The sequence below is a fragment of the Manduca sexta genome, chromosome 14 (assembly GCF_014839805.1).
Source record: "Manduca sexta isolate Smith_Timp_Sample1 chromosome 14, JHU_Msex_v1.0, whole genome shotgun sequence".
Taxonomy (NCBI): Eukaryota; Metazoa; Arthropoda; class Insecta; order Lepidoptera; family Sphingidae; genus Manduca; species Manduca sexta.
Window position 1 is genome coordinate 7,853,530 of NC_051128.1, and position 20,263 is coordinate 7,873,792.

Consider the following 20,263-nt stretch of genomic DNA (forward strand, 5'->3'; position numbering starts at 1 on the left):
TACGCTCTTTACATTTCATTAATCTGTATTAAAAGGTTTGTGATATGCTTTTCTGAATAATGATATACATATGTGGTGTCATGTTCAGGGTTGCGAGGCGATGAGCATCGGTTCGGGCGTGGCGCACTTCCTGAACTGCCTGCTGGGCGCGTGCGCGGCGCCAGCGGTGTGTCGGCGCCGGAGGGCGCGGGCGGTGCGCGCGGCGCGGGGCGCGGGGGCCGCGGGCGCCGGGCGCGCCGCCACGCGCATGCGCCCGCCTCGCCGCAGCCCGACTGGCACAACCTCACGCCCAAGACACTGTTTTCGCAGATCAAACAGGAACTCAAGGTAAAACCAATTTATATTCTCAAATCTACTAAATAATTATATACTCGATAAGTATACTGAGTAGCTATAGTCTATACAACCAAATATACTTAAAATAAAATATAAAGTAGTGAATATATTTTAAAATTATAAACTAAAGTTTAAGTTTAAATGCATGTTTCAAATTTTCCAGGCTTATTGGGGCTATGAATTAAACGCTGATAACATGGAGTCTGTCATAGAGAAAAATGGGCTACAAAAAATATCGCTTCTCAGGTATTACTTGCGCAAATATAATTTATTATATATTTTAAATAAGTCGTTCAAATTACCAAGTCTATTGTAATTAACTATTATTTCTATAATTTCACAGGTCATTTGCACTTAAAGTTGGCTTGCAATTATTATTGCGGGAATATGATTTCGACAATAAGAACAAGGGGCCGTTCACAAGTTCCGACATTATGAACATATTCCCTGTTGTTAAACATATCAACCCTCGCGTGAGTATAACTTTAAATTAAATGTATTCAAATTCCTCGTTACTAGAAATTTAATTGATATGATTATTATATCATTGTTTTGTACAAAAAATAATATTTATCAAACAGGCATCCGACGCTTACAACTTCTACACGACTGGTCAGAACAAGATCCAAGCAGGCGCTGTATCGGAGGGCCACGAACTTATAGCGGAGGCCCTGAACCTTCTGAACAACGTGTACGGCGCGATGCACGGCGAGATCGCGCAGTGTCTCCGCATGGTGGCGCGCCTGTGCTACGTCACCGGCGAGCACAGGGACGCCATGGCCTACCAACAGAAGGCTGTGCTCATGTCCGAGAGGGTCAACGGCATTGATCATCCGTATACTATTACTGAATATGTGAGTTTTATTTTAAGTGTACAGTTGTATTATACTAACCCTTTATGTGTACCCCCCCCCCCCCCGAGGCAATTTTTGTGCGCTTGGTCTCCATACCGAATGCACGCCCATGCACAGGGGGACATTTGTTGCGGCCCTAGGCACACAGTTAAGTGTGTATACCTCATGGTTGTAATCTCACATTGAGGCCTCTTCACATCACTCCGCCCATACTAATACTTCCTCTTCCTTCCCCTTCTTTCCTCCCCTATTTCTCCTCTTCCTCTCTTCTTCTAGGGCCCCGCAGTCGTTAAGCCGGGAGGAACCAATATACCGTTCGCAGGTTTCCATCGGTGTTGACTGCGGGGTCTGTACTTAAAAAAATCCTTTATGTGTACATATACTGTAGGTTTTAAATTAGAAGTAAACTAGCAGAAGTTGTCTTGCGCAAGCCACCGTGTCATTACCGGAGATTTAGTCCTTTGTCCTCCAGGCTGATCTTATGCAGAAATATTAGGTTTCGGTACTTCTGTCAAGGCGGATTTATTACCGGCGGCAGACAATACAATTCAATTCCAAAGTGGACATGGAAATACCTATTTCCATGTTTTTAAACTAAAAGTTGGAATTTCATTTCAAGTAATGCTAATACTATTGTTTGCATGCAAAAATTAGGATTTTTATTTACAATTTTTATTGGATTGCAGCCAAAAAACATTTAAATGTAATTTAATGATTATTGTAAAGAATGTGGCGGATCAACCTCGACAATTTTCTGTTTTTAATTTTATCTCTTGATTCGCGAAATCCTAGGCAAAGCTAGATTAATTTTATTTGAATTCTTACTATTTAAAAATGTCTGAAGGATCATGCGAATTCTTAGTAATTATTTCTGCAGCAAAAAAAAATGTGTATAACTTATCGATTCATTCGGCAAAGTAATTGTAGTTACAATTTTATATCATTTATATTTACTATATACATTAACAATGTGCATAAATTTAAATATATTTTTTATTATATTACAGTCTCACCTGGCACTGTACTGCTTTGCAAATGGTCAAGTAAGCACCGCATTGAAGTTGCTATACCGTGCACGCTATCTGGCGTTGCTTGTCTGCGGTGAAAACCATCCTGAAATGGCACTTTTGGACGTAAGTACATATATATTAGGATTAATTAGTAAAATTGTGTTCTATACTTATATTGTAAAGTTCTAACGTATCTAGAAACAGTTTTTAATCACTGAATTTGTAGGAACATTCGAATGCATATTATTAATTTTATATATGTTTTTAAAAAATAATAATAATATTATTTCTTGGAAAGTGTATGTGTTTTGTGACGAGTAATTAGTACGGTAATAATAATTGACAAATCGTGTTAGATAACAGCTATTATTGTAACATGCAAATTGTATATTAACAATCTACAGTCACACTCCGTTTTGAATCGTAGCCAAGTTCTCGATGTGTTTTAATTGCAGAGTGTGTGCGTACCGTCATTAAACGTGTGACGTACGAAAACAATATAAAGTAGAACAATTTATTTAAATGTATTTCTGTACTATGCAGAACTACACTAACTATGCCCTACATTTCTGTCATGTAACTGTATTATGTTTGTGTTAATACACAAATTGATATGAAATACCAATATTAATGTTTATATTTTTATTTACGACCAATTATTCTGCGTCTAAATAGTTATTTTCATATTCAAGTAACTTGCACATAGTCTATTTCAGTAAGGTTTATTGGCCTTTTGAAACTTAATTGTTGCTATTCCTAATATAACTGTTAACTGTAACTTTTCCATACTGTGAATCTTTTACATGTAAAACTCAAATAAATAAATATGAGTGAGTTGTTTCGGAAGCGTGGCGCAGTAAGGTGTAATGTGGTGTGGTTGGCAGAGCAACATCGCGCTGATCCTGCACGCGGTGGGCGAGTACGAGCTGTCGCTGCGGTTCGCGGAGCGCGCGCTGAGCGTGACGAGCGCGTCGCACGGCGCGCGCTCGCTGAAGGCCGCCGTCGCGCGCCACCTGCTCGCGCGCACGCTCTCCTGCCTCGGCGACTTCCGCGCCGCGCTGCAGCACGAGAAGGAGACCTACTCCATCTACAAGCACCTGGTGAGACACCCCTCTAATGATGCAGAGTTGTTAAATACTATTAGTGGTGTGGCGCGACGACAAATATCTTGATTTAACAATTGTGAGCTCGAATGTATAATTATTTTTGGTGAATTCAATGCAATATAAATTTTGTCTGCTATTGCTACCGAATAAGCGTAGCTCTTACCTTCAGCCAACAGTTTATTCGTTTTTTCATAAGGAGCCTGGCTCACAATGTTGAAGTAACTAAGTGTTATCTTACAAACCTAATATAGATAGTATTCACTCGTTTACTATTTTTATCTATCTATACTATTATATAAAGCTGAAGAGTTTGTTTGTTTGTTTGTTTGTTTGAACGCGCTAATCTCAGGAACTACCGGTCCAAACTGAAAAATTCTTTTTGCGTTGGATAGCCCTTTGTTCGTGGAGTGCTATAGGCTATATATCATCACGCTATACCCAATAGGAGCGGAGCAGTAATGGCTAATATCGGGAACTACCGGGCGAAACTGAAAAATTCTTTTTGCGTTGGATAGCCCTTTGTTTGTGGAGTGATATAGGCTATATATCATCACGCTATGACCAATAGGAGCGGAGCAGTAATGAAACATGTTGCAAAAACGGGGACAATTTATTAGTTATGAGAGCTTCCGTTGCGTGCGCTGCGTAAACGGTTAAAGTTATGCAACAATGATGTATGACGGGATTGTTCCTCTTAAAAGTTCTAAAAATATATTATAAAACAAAAGTCCCCCGCTGCATCTGTCTGCCTGAACGTGTTAAACTCAAAAACTACCCAACGTATTAAGAGGAAATTTGGTATGGAGACAGTTTGGGACCCTGGGAAGAACATAGGCTCCCGGGAAACTACTACTTTTATAACGGTAAACTTTAGCCTGAAAAACTTTATAACGCGAGCGGAGCTGCGGGCAAAAGCTAGTACTATTATATAAAGCTGAAGAATTTGTTTGTTTGTTTGTTTGAACGCGCTAATCTCAGGAACTACCGGTCCAAACTGAAAAATTCTTTTTGCGTTGGATAGCCCTTTGTTCGTGGAGTGCTATAGGCTATATATCATCACGCTATACCTAATAGGAGCGGAGCAGTAATGGCTAATCTCAGGAACTACCGGTCCAAACTTAAAAATTCTTTTTGCGTTGGATAGCCCTTTGTTTGTGGAGTGCTATAAGCTATATATCATCACGCTATACCCAATAGGAGCGGAGCAGTAATGGCTAATCTCAGGAACTACCGATTCGATCTGAAAAATTCTTTTTGTGTTAAATAGCCCTTTGTTCGTGGAGTGCTCTTAGTTATATATCAATACGCTATGACCAATAGGAGCGGAGCAGTAATGAAACATGTTGCAAAAACGGGGACAATTTATTAGTTTTGAGAGCTTCCGTTGCGTGCACTGCGTAAACGGTTAAAGTTATGCAACAATGATGTATGACGGGATTGTTCCTCTTAAAAAGTTCTAAAAAATATATTATAAAACAAAGGCCCCCGCTGCATCTGTCTGCCTGAACGTGTTGAACTCAAAAACTACCCAACGTATTAAGATGAAATTTGGTATGGAGACAGTTTGAGACCCCGGGAAGAACATAGGGTCCCGGGAAACTACTACTTTCATAACGGAAAACTTTAGCCTGAAAAACTTTATAACGCGGGCGGAGCCGCGGGAAAAGCTAGTTTGTTTATAAATAAAGAGTTACTCACGACTTCATGTAACACATATATGTAAAAGGAACTGATGGATAAGTTAAAGGAGCACGCAAGCCTCCTCATAGAAAACAAAAAGGAAATTGAAAAAATTAACGAAGAAATGAAGAGACACAGGGAGGAAGCGCACGTCCAAAAAACATATGCGAGTGTCGCAGCCGGTCCACACAGTGGGAAACCACCGAGTGCAACAACGGCGTTACACTCCATAGTGGTAACATCTAAAGACGACCAGGATACAGGAGACAAAGTGATTGAACGGATAAGGAAAGTGGTGAACGCGAAAGAAGAAGGGATAAAGATAGATAAGATCAGGAAAGCAAAAGAAAGAAAAGTAATTATAGGATTTACGGACAAAGAAGAACTAAGGAAGGTGAAACAGAAAATAGTGAAAGCAGGACACGAACTTACCGTAGAAGAGATGACGAACAAAGACCCGCTTGTAGTCATGAAGGACGTGCTAAACTTCCACACCGATGACGAAGTAATCAGCGCCCTGAAGCTACAGAACAAAAACATACTAGGGAAAATAGACACCAATAAAATGAGGATGGAAGTCAAATATAGGAAAAGGACGAGGAACCCATTAATGTCTCACTTTGTGCTCAAAGTCTCACCGGAAGTGTGGCAAACACTCACAGAGGCCGGCGCGGTGCATATAGACATCCAGCGGATCCGGGTTGCGGACCAATCGCCCATAGTCCAATGCACGAAATGCTTGGGCTTTGGACACGGAAGAAAGTTCTGCAAAGCGACGCTGGATGTCTGTAGTCACTGCGGAGGGCCACACATGAGAACCGAATGCGCGGACTGGCTGGCAGCTGTGGCGCCAACATGCTGCAACTGCGTGAAGGCCAAAATCGACGACGCAAACCATAATGCATTCAGCCAAGAATGTCCGGTATGGAGGAGGTGGGACACCATAGCTAGATCTTCGGTGAACTATTGTTAAGGTGGTCCCATGCGCCAACGGCTCAATAGAAGATCCAACCGCAAACAACTCATGTCTGGCGGCGCAGGCCAACCTCCAAAGGAAGGCGCTCGCCACTCAGGAACTAATAATGTTGGCAGCGAAAAGGAGGCTGGCCTTCGCTCTCATACAAGAACCGTATGTAGGAGCATCGGGTCGGGTGAAGGATTACGGGACCGCCAGGATCTTCCAGTGCGCTGAAAGGGAGGGGGGTGAGCGGGTCAAGGCAGCCATCGCGGTCTTCGATGACCGGGTGGATGCCTTCATCTGCCCGGAATTCACTACAACAAACATAGTTGTGGTGAAAATCCGAACCGGCGCCTGGGAGGTTGTGGCGGTCTCCTTCTACTTCGAACCGGACCAACCACTTGACGGATACCTCGAACACCTGAGGAAGATTGGCCAAAGGTTGGGATCGCAAAAAATGATAGTGGGTGGTGATGCTAATGCCAAAAGCCTGTGGTGGAGTCGAGAGGCCGATCGGAGAGGCGAGATGGTGTCCGACTGGCTGGACGAGACTGGGCTCCAAGTACTGAACGAAGGCAATATGCCGACCTTCTTTACTGTAAGAGGAGGAAGGGTCTACTCCAGCCAGGTGGATATCACCGCGTGCTCGACCGACCTATTGGACAAAATAGAAGACTGGAAGGTGGAGGAGGGACTGGTGAGCTCGGACCACAATACCATCACGTGGAAAATCAATTTAGGAAAAGTAAAAAGCATAAAAATAAACACAACAACAAGAATATATAATACCAGGAAAGTTAATTGGACGGAATTTAAAGAAAAATTTAAGCAACTTGCAGAAGAAAATGAGATCAATAAGAATGAGATAGAAAAGATAGAAGACAAAACAGAATTAGACAAGTATGTAGAAAAATACACAAAAATAATAGTAAAAACATGCGATAGTACAATACCTAAAATAAAAAATAAAAAAATACTTACCATACCGTGGTGGACCGAAGAACTCACCAGGCTGAAGAAAGAAACTACCACCAAGAAGCGAAGAGTCCGTTGCGCAGCACCAGTTAGAAGACAGAAGGTCGTCGAAGAATACCTAGAAGCAAAGGAAAAATATGAGATGGAGGCTAAAAATGCACAGAGTAAGAGTTGGAAGGAATTCTGCGGGAAGCAGGAAAAAGAGGGAATGTGGGATGGAATTTATAGGGCTTTGGGTAGGGTAACAAAGAGACAGATAGACCAACCGCTTATCAAGGGCGATAAAGTCTTAAATGAAAGGGAGTCGACAATATTAATTGCCGAAACCTTTTACCCGGAAGACTCAACAGCGGAAGATAACGCAGAACACCAGCGTGCTAGAGAACGAGCCGGACGGGTGAACGATTGGGTTCATGCTGAGAAACATGACCCTCCGTTCACCATCCACGAGCTCGAGCAAACACTGAGGAGTTTCAACCCTAAGAAGGCCCCGGGGTCGGATGGCCTTACCCCAGGATCTGGAAAGAAGCAACGGTCATTATACTTAAGAAGCCGGGGAAGGACAACTACAATACGGCCAAGTCGTACAGACCCATAGGCTTGATGCCAGTGATGGGGAAGATCTTCGAAAAAATGGTGGTGGGCAGGTTGAAGTGGCACATTCTTCCCAACATCAGCGCCAGCCAATACGGATTCATGCCACAAAGGGGCACGGAGGACTCCCTCTATGTCCTGGTGAAACATATTAGGCAAAAATTAATAATGAAAAAATTGTGATAGTGATATCCCTGGACATAGAGGGAGCATTCGATAGCGCCTGGTGGCCCGCTATAAAGAACCGGCTGGCGGAAGAACAGTGCCCCGTCAACCTGCGAAGGGTGATCGCGAGCTACTTGGACGACCGACTGGTCAGGGTCAGGTATGCCGGTACGGAGATCGCGAGGAGGACCAGCAAAGGCTGCGTGCAAGGGTCGATCGGGGGGCCGATTCTGTGGAACCTCCTCCTTGATCCCTTATTAAAGGGACTCGAGCGCCGGGGTGACTACTGTCAGGCGTTTGCTGATGATGTCGTCCTGGTGTTCGATGGGGACTCCACGGAGTCGGTCCAGCGACAGGCTAATGATGCACTTGCCTACGTGCAGGATTGGGGAGTTCGTAACAAGCTGAAATTCGCACCTCACAAAACAAAAGCGATGGTTGTGACCAAAAAGCTCAAGTACGACTCGCCGATCCTGCGCATGGGAGAGGTCAATGTAGGTCTCTCCAAAGAGATCAAAGTACTCGGCGTTACCATTGACGAGGGGCTCACATTCAAGGCCCATATCACCGCGGCCTGCCGGAAGGCAATGGCCTTCTACAAAAAATTGGCCACGGCTGCTAGGGTGCAGTGGGGCTTGGGGCCTCAAATCATCCGGACGCTGTATGTTGCGGTCGTTGAGCCTACCGTGCTGTATGCGTCCAGCGTGTGGGCGCCGGCGTCCAATAAAGTATACGTCAAGAAACAGCTCGACAGCCTGCAGCGAAGTTTCGCACAGAAGCTGACGAGGGCCTACAGGACCACATCGTTAAACTCGGCTCTGCTGCTCTCGGGACTCCTACCATTGGATATAAGAGTGCGAGAAACCGCACTCTTATACGAAACCAAGAAGGGGTACTCATCGAGGGTAGCGGGAGACAGAGAGGTGGAGGTTCCTGTGGCCTTCGCCAGCTTGGACCATCCGGCGAGACGGAGGACCGTAAGGCTCCAATTACTGACGGACGGTGCAGATGTGGCCCAGCATGCTGCCGGCAGTTGTAGTATATACACTGACGGCAGCAAAATAGAGGGTAAGGTCGGAGCCTCTCTCTCCATCTGGGAGGGAGAGGCCGAGACCAGAATCAAGAAACTAAAGCTGGCGCCGTACTGCACCGTGTATCAGGCGGAGCTGCTGGCCCTCAAGTATGCGGTGGATGAGGCCCTAAGCGCCAAGGCGCCCCGGTGTAGCATCTTTTGCGACTCGAGGGCGGCCCTCGAAACAGTCACCAGAGGAGACTCCCTCCATCCTATTGCGTTCGAAATAAACAAAAAACTAATAACTAACAACGAACGCAACAAAATAATACAGTTATTTTGGGTCAAAGCGCATGTAGGGTTGGAGGGGAATGAGAGGGCCGACCGGCTCGCGAAGGATGCTGCACTGAAAATGAAGACCAGGCCGAATTACGACCGGTGCCCGATTTCATTCGTCAAGCGACAGATCAGACGAGAGTCGATTGACGAATGGAATCGGAGGTATACATCCGGAGAGACCGCGTCGGTCACGAAGATGTTTTTCCCGGATGCTGTGACAGCACACCGGATTGTAATGAAAATAACTCCTGATCCAGTCACCACCCAAGTGTTTACGGGACACGGCGGGTTCTCTGAGTACCTGAAACGTTTCAGGTGCAAGGAGAGCGCGGCGTGTCCTTGCGACTCAGAACAGGAAGAAACAGTCCTGCATATCCTCGCGGAATGCCCAATATATCAACGCGAAAGACACGAAATAGAGTGTGAAATAGGCTTAGAAATTAAAAAAGAAAATATACACTTAATTATAAGAGACAAGGAAATAGGACATAAATTTATAAAATATTGCAAACAAATAGCACGTAAGGTAATAAACAAGAATAGCAATAAGTGAACAATTACTTATAATAAAATATAAGGTTATATATATATAGTAATAAGAAACAAAAGTAAGAAATTATGTACCTAATAATAAGATCTAGAAATGCGTAGAAAAAACCATATATAGAGTAGTGTAAAGTAAGCATATATAAATAAATATATAAAAAAAGAAAAGTAAATGAACAAAATAACAAATATAACAATAAAACATATAAAATCTCTGGTTCTGCCAGGGGGAACGAAGAAAAAAAAAAAAAAAAAAAAAAAAAAAAACACATATATGTCATGCATGTGCATTGCGCAGTTGGGTGAGAAGCACGAGAAGACGCGCGAGTCGTCGGAGTGCCTGCGCCACCTGACGCAGCAGGCGGTGGTGCTGCAGAAGCGCCTCGCCGAGGCGTACGCGCGAGCGCCACTCGCGCCGGCGCACCACCCGCCGCTGCACATCCAGCCGCCCGGCATGGCCTCCGTCATCGACATGCTCAACCTCATCAACGGGATCCTCTTCGTGCAGATCAGGTCAGTTACCTACACGCCTACCTATATACCACATAAAAAAAAAACTTTTAAGACTTGTCACGCAACCCTGCATCACTTCATTTCTTCACTTATACACATTTCAACGAGTATAAGTGAAAAAACCAGACATTTGTATACATGTGGGGTGTCATCAGATGGTTTGCGTAGTTATCTCGCACATTATAGTATTTTTTGAACTTTTACTAATAATGTAATGTTACCTTAAACAGCCCTCAAGACATTGAGCAGTTTAAAGCGGAGATCGAAAAAAGACAGCTGAAGGACCTGCCGATCCCGGGCATCCTGTCGGAGCTGGGCGGCAAGGCGGCGGAGGGCGCGGAGGCGGCGGCGGGCGATAGTTGAAGTCCTCTCTCGCCTCCCTCCGGACTGTGTAGTGATAGCGACTCGTCGCTCGTTCATTACGTACGTTACATTATATTACGTACTGTTACTTTAATCGATTGATGATATTGTTCCTTATCTATGAATGTATGCGGTAGTGAATAGTGTGCTAAGGTTTGATGTAGATTTTTTTTATTAGAAAAATTGTGGATATAATTTCGACTAATAAATTGAGTTGTTCGAATGAATTCTCGCGTTTTGCGGTAGATTATGCGTGTGCATCTTTCCATGTTTCGCTCAAATGTCGCAAATAAAGGTTTTTATTTTGCGCATTCATTTGGAATTTACAATTGTTACACTCACCCAAAGTAGTGCAATTTCAACATAGTGATAATAGCAATATTTTTTGGTTGTGAACCTGGGACCGTGTGTGTCGCTGAGTAATGGTTACTGGTGCTACTGCCAATTTACCCTTCGTATATGATTTTATTATGGATTTGTTATCGTCGAGTATTATTTTTTTAGTATGGGAGTATAATTATTGTTGAGACACCCATAGCAGTAGAAATTCAGTTATATTGTAATTGAAATGTAACAGAATTAAAAAAAATAAACTTTAATCCTGTACACGATTGCCTACAAAGATTTTAATTTATTGATATTTTTATGTGTAAGGTGTTCGACAACCACTGCCTTATTGTTACAGTTGATATCTGGTTTTCGTTGTTAGTGCCATATATGTATGTAGTGAATGTTAGTGATTATATTATGTAATATTTTCGTTAGTCTGTGATATAGAAAGTTTTTATCATCGAGTCAACTTGCCTTATGTAATGCAATAACATTGATCTTTGTTACCGGCAATGCGTCCTTAATGCACGTAACAAAATATTTTATTGTATCAAACAAAATAGATTACTAGTAACTTTCATACCGACTGACTATTCGTGTCGTTTATCTTTGTGTGTGACAAATTATATTTTCGTTGTTTCGGTGTTTATATATGAAGTACCAAGTTCAATAAGTTTCACTCTCGAATTAGTTTGATCAAACTTTATAAGATGGTTATAAAAGAGGAATTGTACGTGCCTAATGTAAATGTCATTTATTAATGTCCGTTCTTATGTATCCGCCTTATCTTTCTACTTCTGTGATCACAGTCACTCCATTATTGTCGTTTTCGCTGTTAGCAATTGCTTCGGTATGATTTCCTTGTGCTGTGTTGGATTTCTAAACGTTGGGTGCACAAACCACACTCGTCGATTATGTTGGGATCGTACGTGAATACGCACACTATAGAGCTGGGTTAAGCGAAATATATACAATGTTGTTCAATAAAGTTACGTGCCTAAGCAAATAAACAATTGTTGTTGTTACATTTCTTTAACAATATGATGACCATGTAAATACGGCGCTGTTCGTAGTATAATATAATAAAAATCGTTTTTAAAACTCGTTTTTCATTTATTTCCATCGGTTATCCTCATGAGTATATACGCATGTTCTAATAAGAAACTGATACCAAGTTATTATCAATTGATAAAACAACAGTACTACATTTAACATAACACTAGATCGGTTATGATAATAATTTAACAAGAAAATATTAGCTTCATAAATATAAAAGACATCAATTTGATGATAACTGCCATTTCAACTATTTTTACATATAGTTCGCCATGGTTCTTTAGTCACATAGATTTATAAAAGGAACTCGTGCAAACACACATTTACAAACACATTCACTTTTTTTTTCCTCACGGAGTAGGCAGAGGCGCATTTAGTGCCTACTCTAATTTAAATGTACAATAAATATTATATAAATGTTTATTTCAAGATCTATGTAAGTAAGGATTCTAAAAAAATGCGTATTATAATATATGAAGGGTGTTTATACGTCATAGTATTACATTTTAAATATGCAAGTTATTTTGTTGTCCATTGACATGATTGTGTATGAGCTTATTTAGACAATGCTGTTTTAACATAATACTAACAATCAAAATTAATAAAAGACCATTATAATATTACACAAGATGGATTTTTTAGATGGGCCAGTAAGCTCTTGCACTTATACTTTTAGTACCTACAGTTAGTAGCTAAAAATCAGTTTGAGATTTTTGATATTTATCAATTCCTGAATATTTATTATCTAACCATCAATACAAAGTATGGAGAATGTTTTAAGCTATTTCGGACATTAAAAGTTCTCAACCATTTAATGGTTAATATAGCTAGCTATCCAGAGGCGGCTTTACCTATTGTGCAGGGTGTGCGCTGCACTCGGGCGCAGTTTGTTAGGGGGGCGCCAGACGACACCTTTCAAAGAGACTATCAACCTGAGCCCGTGATAAGGCCGCCGAGCGGCTTCTTTACTTTACAAAACTTTTGATTTAATATTAAGTATCAAAATTAAGATTACATTGTATCCTAGGAGGCGCGAAGGAATTGATTGCACACGGGCGGCAAATAAGCTAGAGCCGCCTCTGTAGCTACCCTTATTTCCCGTCCTGTAAAATCAACTCTATATAATATTATGTGCGTAATTTTTAATCGGTTGTTATGGCAGTGAACATAAGCATATAGAACAACTCCAAAAACAGCATTGTGTAATTAAACTGGTAGTAGGGTATAAGTGTGTGTGTACTAAAGGACGCGCGGGGCTGCGGGCGTGGGTGACGGCGGTGCATGCGTGGTGCACGCACGCGGTCGAGCTGTACGGCTCCACGTGTGTGGCTATTTGCGTGCGCGCGGACGAGGCCGGGGGCGTGCGCGGGGCCGGGGGCGCGGGCGGCGGCGGCGCACGCGCGGCGTCCGCACGCGGTCCAGTTGCGCCGCCACCAGCTCCGCCAGCGCGCCGCGTTCCGCCAGCATCGACAGGAAGGTGCAGATAAACTCGTCGTAGTTATGCGTGCGGCGACAGTCGTCCACCTGAAGGAATACATTATATTATCTCAATACATTCACCATAGATGAAGTCATTATTAAACCTTACACTAAATCATGGTTGGTTTATTGGGAAGTACCAGTAACCGAACGCTAGAGATAGCACAGACATGAACTTAATATTCTCGTACTCATTCTTCTCAGGTTGAATATTTAATAAAATACATACACAAATACTCTTAACAAATAATGAAAAATGGTTAAAAACATCCTCATGGCCAATTTGATAAAACTAAAACTGCATCATTTTCGAATCATAGCCTAACAAGTTCTACTCATAGTCTTACCTTATACATATCCCGTTTATCGTTTTCGTCGTTCAGAGCCTGCTGACACGACTGCACCTCGCTGATGATGCTACTCATCAGCATGTTCAGGTCGGTGTGGGATAACAATAATTTTCGTAATTTTAACGGTTGTTCGGGGGCTGTTTCAGAACACGCCAATACTGGCAACTCACTGCTTCTGACCAGCGCCGTTGTTGAGGTGGGATATATCTAGAAAAAAAAAAATCACCTGATCTAGGGCACAAAATAATTAGACCTAATTTTGAATAATTTTTTCTTTGTAAATTTATAACCAAACAAAAGTAATTCCTTGAATTTAGGTATCTCAACTTATAGATTTTCTAAATCTTCACCATAAGAAACATAAGGGATATAATATGTAATACTCACATCACCAATAATTTGATTATCTCTATTAACTGTAATAAATTTGACCACAGTGTTTTGTTCGATGGGATCAACTGGAACGGAATATACCAACCCAAATTGTTAATATCAATTTAAAATTACATAGCATAAATAAAGTACGAAAATAGTCATATTAGTTTAGCTTACCTAAAATAATACTATTATCTTGTTGCGGCCTATCTAGAGCACCAATCTCAATTGTAATTGGCATGGTGTAGTCCAAGCTGAACATGTGTACTTGTGACGCCTCTAATGCTGTCAGTATGGTTTCCTCACTTATGTGAACTAAACTATCATTCAGGAGTTGTCATTACTTGCTGATAGTATGATTTCACCCTGTTCTGAAATTGTACAAGCTAACAATAGCTTAGTGAGCATGCAAACAAGCAAGAAGGCTAATTGTTTGATACATAATAAACATTTTTCATACATGTTTAGGCTTCAGTATGTTCAATAGTCAAAGTTGATCATGGACTGTTAGAAAATTGGCTATCCCACTGACCATACAAAATGCAACAGCAAAGTTTTTAATCTATTATAATGTAGTTTTTACATTACATTAATTTATTTTAATTAAGCCAAATTAATCATTTATAGCTATTATAAGAAACTAGACAAACTTACCTAATAATCAATTTATATTTTGATAGAATATTATAGAAATAAATAAATTAATATAAAGTGCTAAAACTTTAGTCAGGTTAGGAAAATAATCATGCCGACCTGAATAATCCCTGCTTTTAGCCAACAAGTGACGTAAATGTTTTCCTATTTTCGAAATGGCTTCCTTAACCCTTTTCTGGTTCATTTCAAGTAAAGATAACTTTTGTGTTAAAGCAATTCTCCTGTCTGGTACTACTGCCATCAAATTAAATCTATAAGAAACAAAGAAATATATTGAAATATTAGAAGGCAATACATAAATTATTAATATTGGATTATTATAAGTCATTTTTGTTATTTTTATTGAAATTCCTTATTTTGTTAAATATTTCTAATACCACATTAAGCAAGAAGTTGCACTTCTTTTAAAGAATGATTACTGGATGAAAGTGGCAATTGCAAAATCAAATAATCTAAATTGATAACTATAACATGAACATTATATTAAAATTGATTGGATTGGATAGTTTAAACTATTTTTGCAAATTTTTACATAAAGTGTAATTCTTAATGTAGAAGGTAAAAGTAGCAATAATATAACTCTTAAAACTGGCCTTATGTCATGAACCTGTTCTCCAGCATCTCTGCCCAGTCTCTCCGCCATCACCCTTCTGAACTTATCAGTCCAGTCCTCATCAGAAGCCCAAGGACCATGATCAGTTGGATATGGTTTCAGTCCATCCAGTTCAAATAAGTGTCCATTTATGGGTACAAAGCTCACAAAGTGGTAAGCTTCACCTGTAATCCATTGTTTTAAAACAATAAAACAATAATTGTTTTATTCTTTTATGAAATAGTATAAACAAAAAACATGAAAGAAAATTACTAAAAAGCAAGGATTGAATAAGAACATCTTTGAATTGTCAAATGTATTCTCACACACTGTAATAATTTTTTTAAATATATGAAAGTATTGACTAACCTGTGAAGCGGCCAGTAGAGACTCCTGCGTTTTTGTCAGTCTTTTTCCGAGCTTGAGGAATAGCATGTGAGTTGTGAGCACAAGCTAACTCCGGTGTATTACCAATTGCCCAGCCTTTGTTTTCTGGATTCATTCCTAACGTATGATGCTGGAAAATATATTTTTTATATAACTTCCATCATATTTTAAATAAGAAATGTATGTGTTTGAATAATGAATGCAAATAACTAAACATCTTTTATCTAGGTTTTGTCATATCGGTATGATCAAATAAATAGTAGTGGATTTCAAAACTACCAATGTTTCAAGAGTCTTTTATTCTATTACTTAAAATACCTACCACTAATATAGTACGAGCTGCTTACATAGAGGTTCCTTTTAATTTAATTGATTGTTTTGTTTTCTTTGTCTATTATAGACAAAGCATCAACTTTAATATATGAATTCTATTTTTTTAACAAGAGAGTGCATGCCATAACATACTGTCAGGAAATAAAAATAAATCTAGATGTCTGGAAAATATTTAATTAAATCTTCAATATAATGTGACTAAAAGGTATTACTTATTTGAAGAGGGTACTATTCAGTTACATAGTCCTTCAGCATAGGATTGTCATTAAGGCATTAATTCACAATGTTTGTACTATTGTAAAATACGGGTCATGTGATGAAATTTTTGAATAAAAAACAAGCTTGAAAATAATACTTACCTTTAATCGGCTTAAAGTTTCGCCCAAATGTAGATTTGGGCAGTTAAGTAATATTGAGAGTAAAGCATGTGTGGCACAGCTGTTTGGCACCATTTGCTGTGCGAAAAATATGTTATTGATAGTCTCTTCATCACGTACAAAACTCTCGATTTGTTCAACGAATTTACGTCGCGATCTGCGTTCCTCTATCCAGCGAAATAAGAAAATAAAACCATACACCGGACTCTCCAACGGTTTGTGCAAATCATAAATTTCTTCGACTTGAACTCCTTTTACACCGAAATCCTCCAGCAATAAGGTAAACAATCCAGGATCACTTTCTAACTCGAGCCATCCTTCTGTCAAGCTATTTAATTCTACCGGCATGTTTTTCATAAATAAATAACTCAAATTAAGTAGCTACCTGTAATTTGTGTGTATTAGACAATAATAATAAATGAAGGTTATTTATTCGTTGTTAGAGTAATCATTTGTGGTGGGTAATTATGTTTTTAATAATATAGGCTTATTCCGTTCTTAGAATGACAGATCACAGAAATTGTCAAGTTTACGCAATGATTAAAGAGTATAGAGGATGGGTAATATGGTCACGTGACATGCGGCACATTTAATGCATAAAATGGCGCCGACTCCGCCCCTTACAATAGTGATATGCTAGTACCGAAATTTTGTATCGACATCGAAGAATTAAAAGAGAGACAAACAAGCCCAAAAAAGATCCAATACGAAAAGGGTTAGGTTCTACCATAATATAAATATAACAAACCATAATATAAACAAACAAACTGAAACTGATTTATAAGTAACAATTGTTAAAGAAAGCAGTACCTGTTGTGACAAACATCCAGTTGTGTTTGATCTATATTTGTATGTTGCACTATTCCTTGCTAAAAATTTAAGTTACAGATTAACATATTTACTTAATACATGATAAATGGAATAAGATAGCGTAGTCAGCAATTATTTGGTTGGTTTTATTTTATTTTATTATTATGCTCTTTGATCGAGAAACATAACCATGTTTCAGCAAACTAAAATCAATGAGCGTAAAGATGGTGGTTAAGATAATCAATTATAATAATTATTTGCAATAACAACAATATGATTATGTATCTATTTCCGTGCATGCAAAGGTTGCTCGAAACATAAGACCGCCAATTGTAAAAATATATCTTACATTTCATCTTTATGTTGTTTCTTTTATGTTTATCTATTCTTTTATGTAACAATTCTAATTTTATTCATAGCAATATATTAAAGTAATATTACTATTAGGTGAAGTATAATAATCATTACTATTTTACTTATCGGGAATATTGTTGGAAAACAGTTATCTTTACTCGCGTTAATTATACGTGTGGTTTATGCATATCTTCTCAAAATGTAAAGAAATATGTATTTGGTGTAGGATTCCAATCACGTCGCTCAATATTCTCAATTCATTTTGCCTTGGTTTATAAAATGTATTGGTTATCTAAAAAAATATTCTAATTTCACTTAGTTTGTCCTACTCAATAATACAATATTGATGTGAGCTCTAACATTCTTTCAAAGACAAAAACCGTAACTGATAAACGGGCGTCTGTTAAAATATCGATATCAATAATTTCTAAACAAATCCACCCACCCATCCCTAAGCTCGTGTGTAAACAAACATAATGATTTTAATGTGTATAAATCACGCCTAAAAGGGTCCAAAGCTTAACAAACCAGATCCACGTATCATTTTAATTGATAAAACAAATCCAAAAGTAAATATACAAAGATATTTGCTAATTTTCGGTAAAACAGTTACTAACCTATGAAAAGATATTTCGGGGGTCTTTCTTGCGTGAATTCGATTTGCATCCTTTCACACAACACTGAGTCATTTTCGAAACTTAACAAATACACTAATAAACACACTGAACAATTGAGAATATGATTATATTACTTTAAATTCAATATTTATGAAGATTTGTTTACATCGTCTGACACTACATGTACTTGCTGACTGGCCCGCATAACATGGCGTTTCTGCCGCAAGGCGGTCCCAGTGTGTTGAAGTAAACGAAATAGTGCCATATGCGAAGAAAGCAATTATTTTTGTCTTTTTTGTTGCGTTCCAAATAAGCTTTGAGTAAAAGAGATAGACATATATATTGACAATTCTGCGTCGATTTCCCTAACATAAATATAACTTATTCATATAGCTAACTTTTGAGGCCTGTCCTCTTTATATTTAGTCATTGGGATGGTCCAATAAAGAGAAAATTATGTAGAGTCTCTAGCAGTCCATAGTAATGGACCGCGTCCACCTGCCGGGACTTGGCGGGTCAGATCATATTGCAAAAATCTGCGTCATAAATATTTTTTATTGCGTCTTTCACGGACGGGTTGCAACGGTCTACAAGGGGTTAGACTGTGAAACGAGTCCCTGCGTTGCCAGTCGCGACCTTACGCCTGCATTCAGTGTTGCCATTTTAGTGATTTCGTCATAAACGCTAGTCACATTTTGTGGGTAAGATCTCAGGGTAAGGTAGGTATTTTTTATATTTACGTGAGTATTAGACATCGAAATAAAACTACTGTAAGAATTTTATTTGCGGCGTACAAATACAAAATAATTCGTGAAAAAAAACAGCGTAAATTGATTTTTTTATATTCCATATATTTTTTCTTTACTTTACTGATCATTACTACTCCTATTTGAAAGTGTTAACATGTAATTGTATCTAACCAAAATAGATTTTCTTTTTTTTATAATTTTCTTCGTTCAATAGAACATAAAATATAAATAATTCCTTATCGGAAAAGACCACTGCGGCTTCGACCTACAGCAAATCATAATAGAAAAAGCTCCTAGACATAAATTGTGTTGAGATGGGTATTTTGCTTCATATAATTATTACTTTATTATGTTTTTGACAATTGTAAAGCATTGTACTTACATACATTCTTCTAAGTAATTTGTAGGTATAACCAGGAATAATCTATAGTGAAGGATATGCTGGAATGGATATTTAGTCGAAATCGCGAGCGGTAGCTTCTTTCAGTAATCTGTATACTCGCACAATAGAACTCGAACGACACAAAGTATGTGTAGATTGGACTGTTAATTGATCGCTATTGACAGTCTCCGTAATGCACCTGTTGAAGAACCGGCTATGAACTGTTACGCCGCGGGTTAGATTACCGCAGTAATAGACAAGTACAAATTTTTGTGTGATTCACAAACATTTTTTTGGGGGTTAAGTATATGAATATATAATACAATATTTTGTAGGTTCCGATATCCATGATACAAAAATCAGATAGCGGCTTCGAGGGAGAGGGAGGGGCATAAGCGTATCGTGAGACCGTCAAGACCTCGCGCCTAGAGAAGGGCCCTCGTGACATCTAAATGATGACTTTCTTTGAAGTCACTCTGTTTACTAACGCATCTTTAGCATCATCATCGTCAGCCCTTATGCTCTTTAGCATATTATCTAGGAAGTTGTTGAAATCGAGTACCCTTTTGGTACTGACAAAGAGCACATGAGCAAATAAGGCCGCCTCTCTGGCGTCACACAGACCTAAGGCCGCCACTGTAATGTATGTAGTTATCTACATTTCTGCAATAACGCTTACGTTTTAATAATAATTATAAAAGCTAATAGCTAAGGAGCTCACCATTTAAATATACATTATTTAAATGTGCGAGCTCTAGCGATAGATACCTATAATGAACGTAATTTTTACATTCTTTTCATTGTATGGTAAAAGGCGAATTGTCCTTATCATATTAGGTAAGTATAAGGTACCCGAATACCTATCTTCTTATGATTATAGTATCTAGATGGGATTAAAAACATTTTCCATGTTCACGATAATTCGTTCAACATTACCGAAGGGGATATAAGAAAATAAAACAATGAA

General features: G+C 39.3%; 2 protein-coding genes across 2 annotated transcripts in view; one reads left to right on the forward strand and one right to left on the reverse strand.

The window, feature by feature from the left end:
* LOC119189351 (clustered mitochondria protein homolog) overlaps nucleotides 1-11,882 on the forward strand; it is a 33,460-nt gene extending 21,578 nt beyond the window's left edge. Inside the window, 9 exon segments of the mRNA XM_037438665.1 lie at nucleotides 89-205; nucleotides 208-327; nucleotides 500-582; nucleotides 680-809; nucleotides 918-1,190; nucleotides 2,198-2,323; nucleotides 3,085-3,300; nucleotides 9,874-10,088; nucleotides 10,319-11,882. Of these exon segments, the coding sequence (XP_037294562.1) occupies nucleotides 89-205; nucleotides 208-327; nucleotides 500-582; nucleotides 680-809; nucleotides 918-1,190; nucleotides 2,198-2,323; nucleotides 3,085-3,300; nucleotides 9,874-10,088; nucleotides 10,319-10,451 (1,413 nt within the window). The 3' untranslated portion in view covers nucleotides 10,452-11,882.
* LOC115456133 (ubiquitin carboxyl-terminal hydrolase calypso) lies at nucleotides 11,874-16,922 on the reverse strand. Its single transcript, XM_037438666.1, is given in 8 exon segments — nucleotides 11,874-13,361; nucleotides 13,664-13,873; nucleotides 14,054-14,124; nucleotides 14,219-14,388; nucleotides 14,791-14,946; nucleotides 15,289-15,472; nucleotides 15,657-15,804; nucleotides 16,367-16,922. Coding segments are annotated over 8 exon segments (1,509 nt in total). The 5' UTR covers nucleotides 16,742-16,922; the 3' UTR covers nucleotides 11,874-13,166.
* Nucleotides 16,923-20,263: the final 3,341 nt, after the last annotated feature.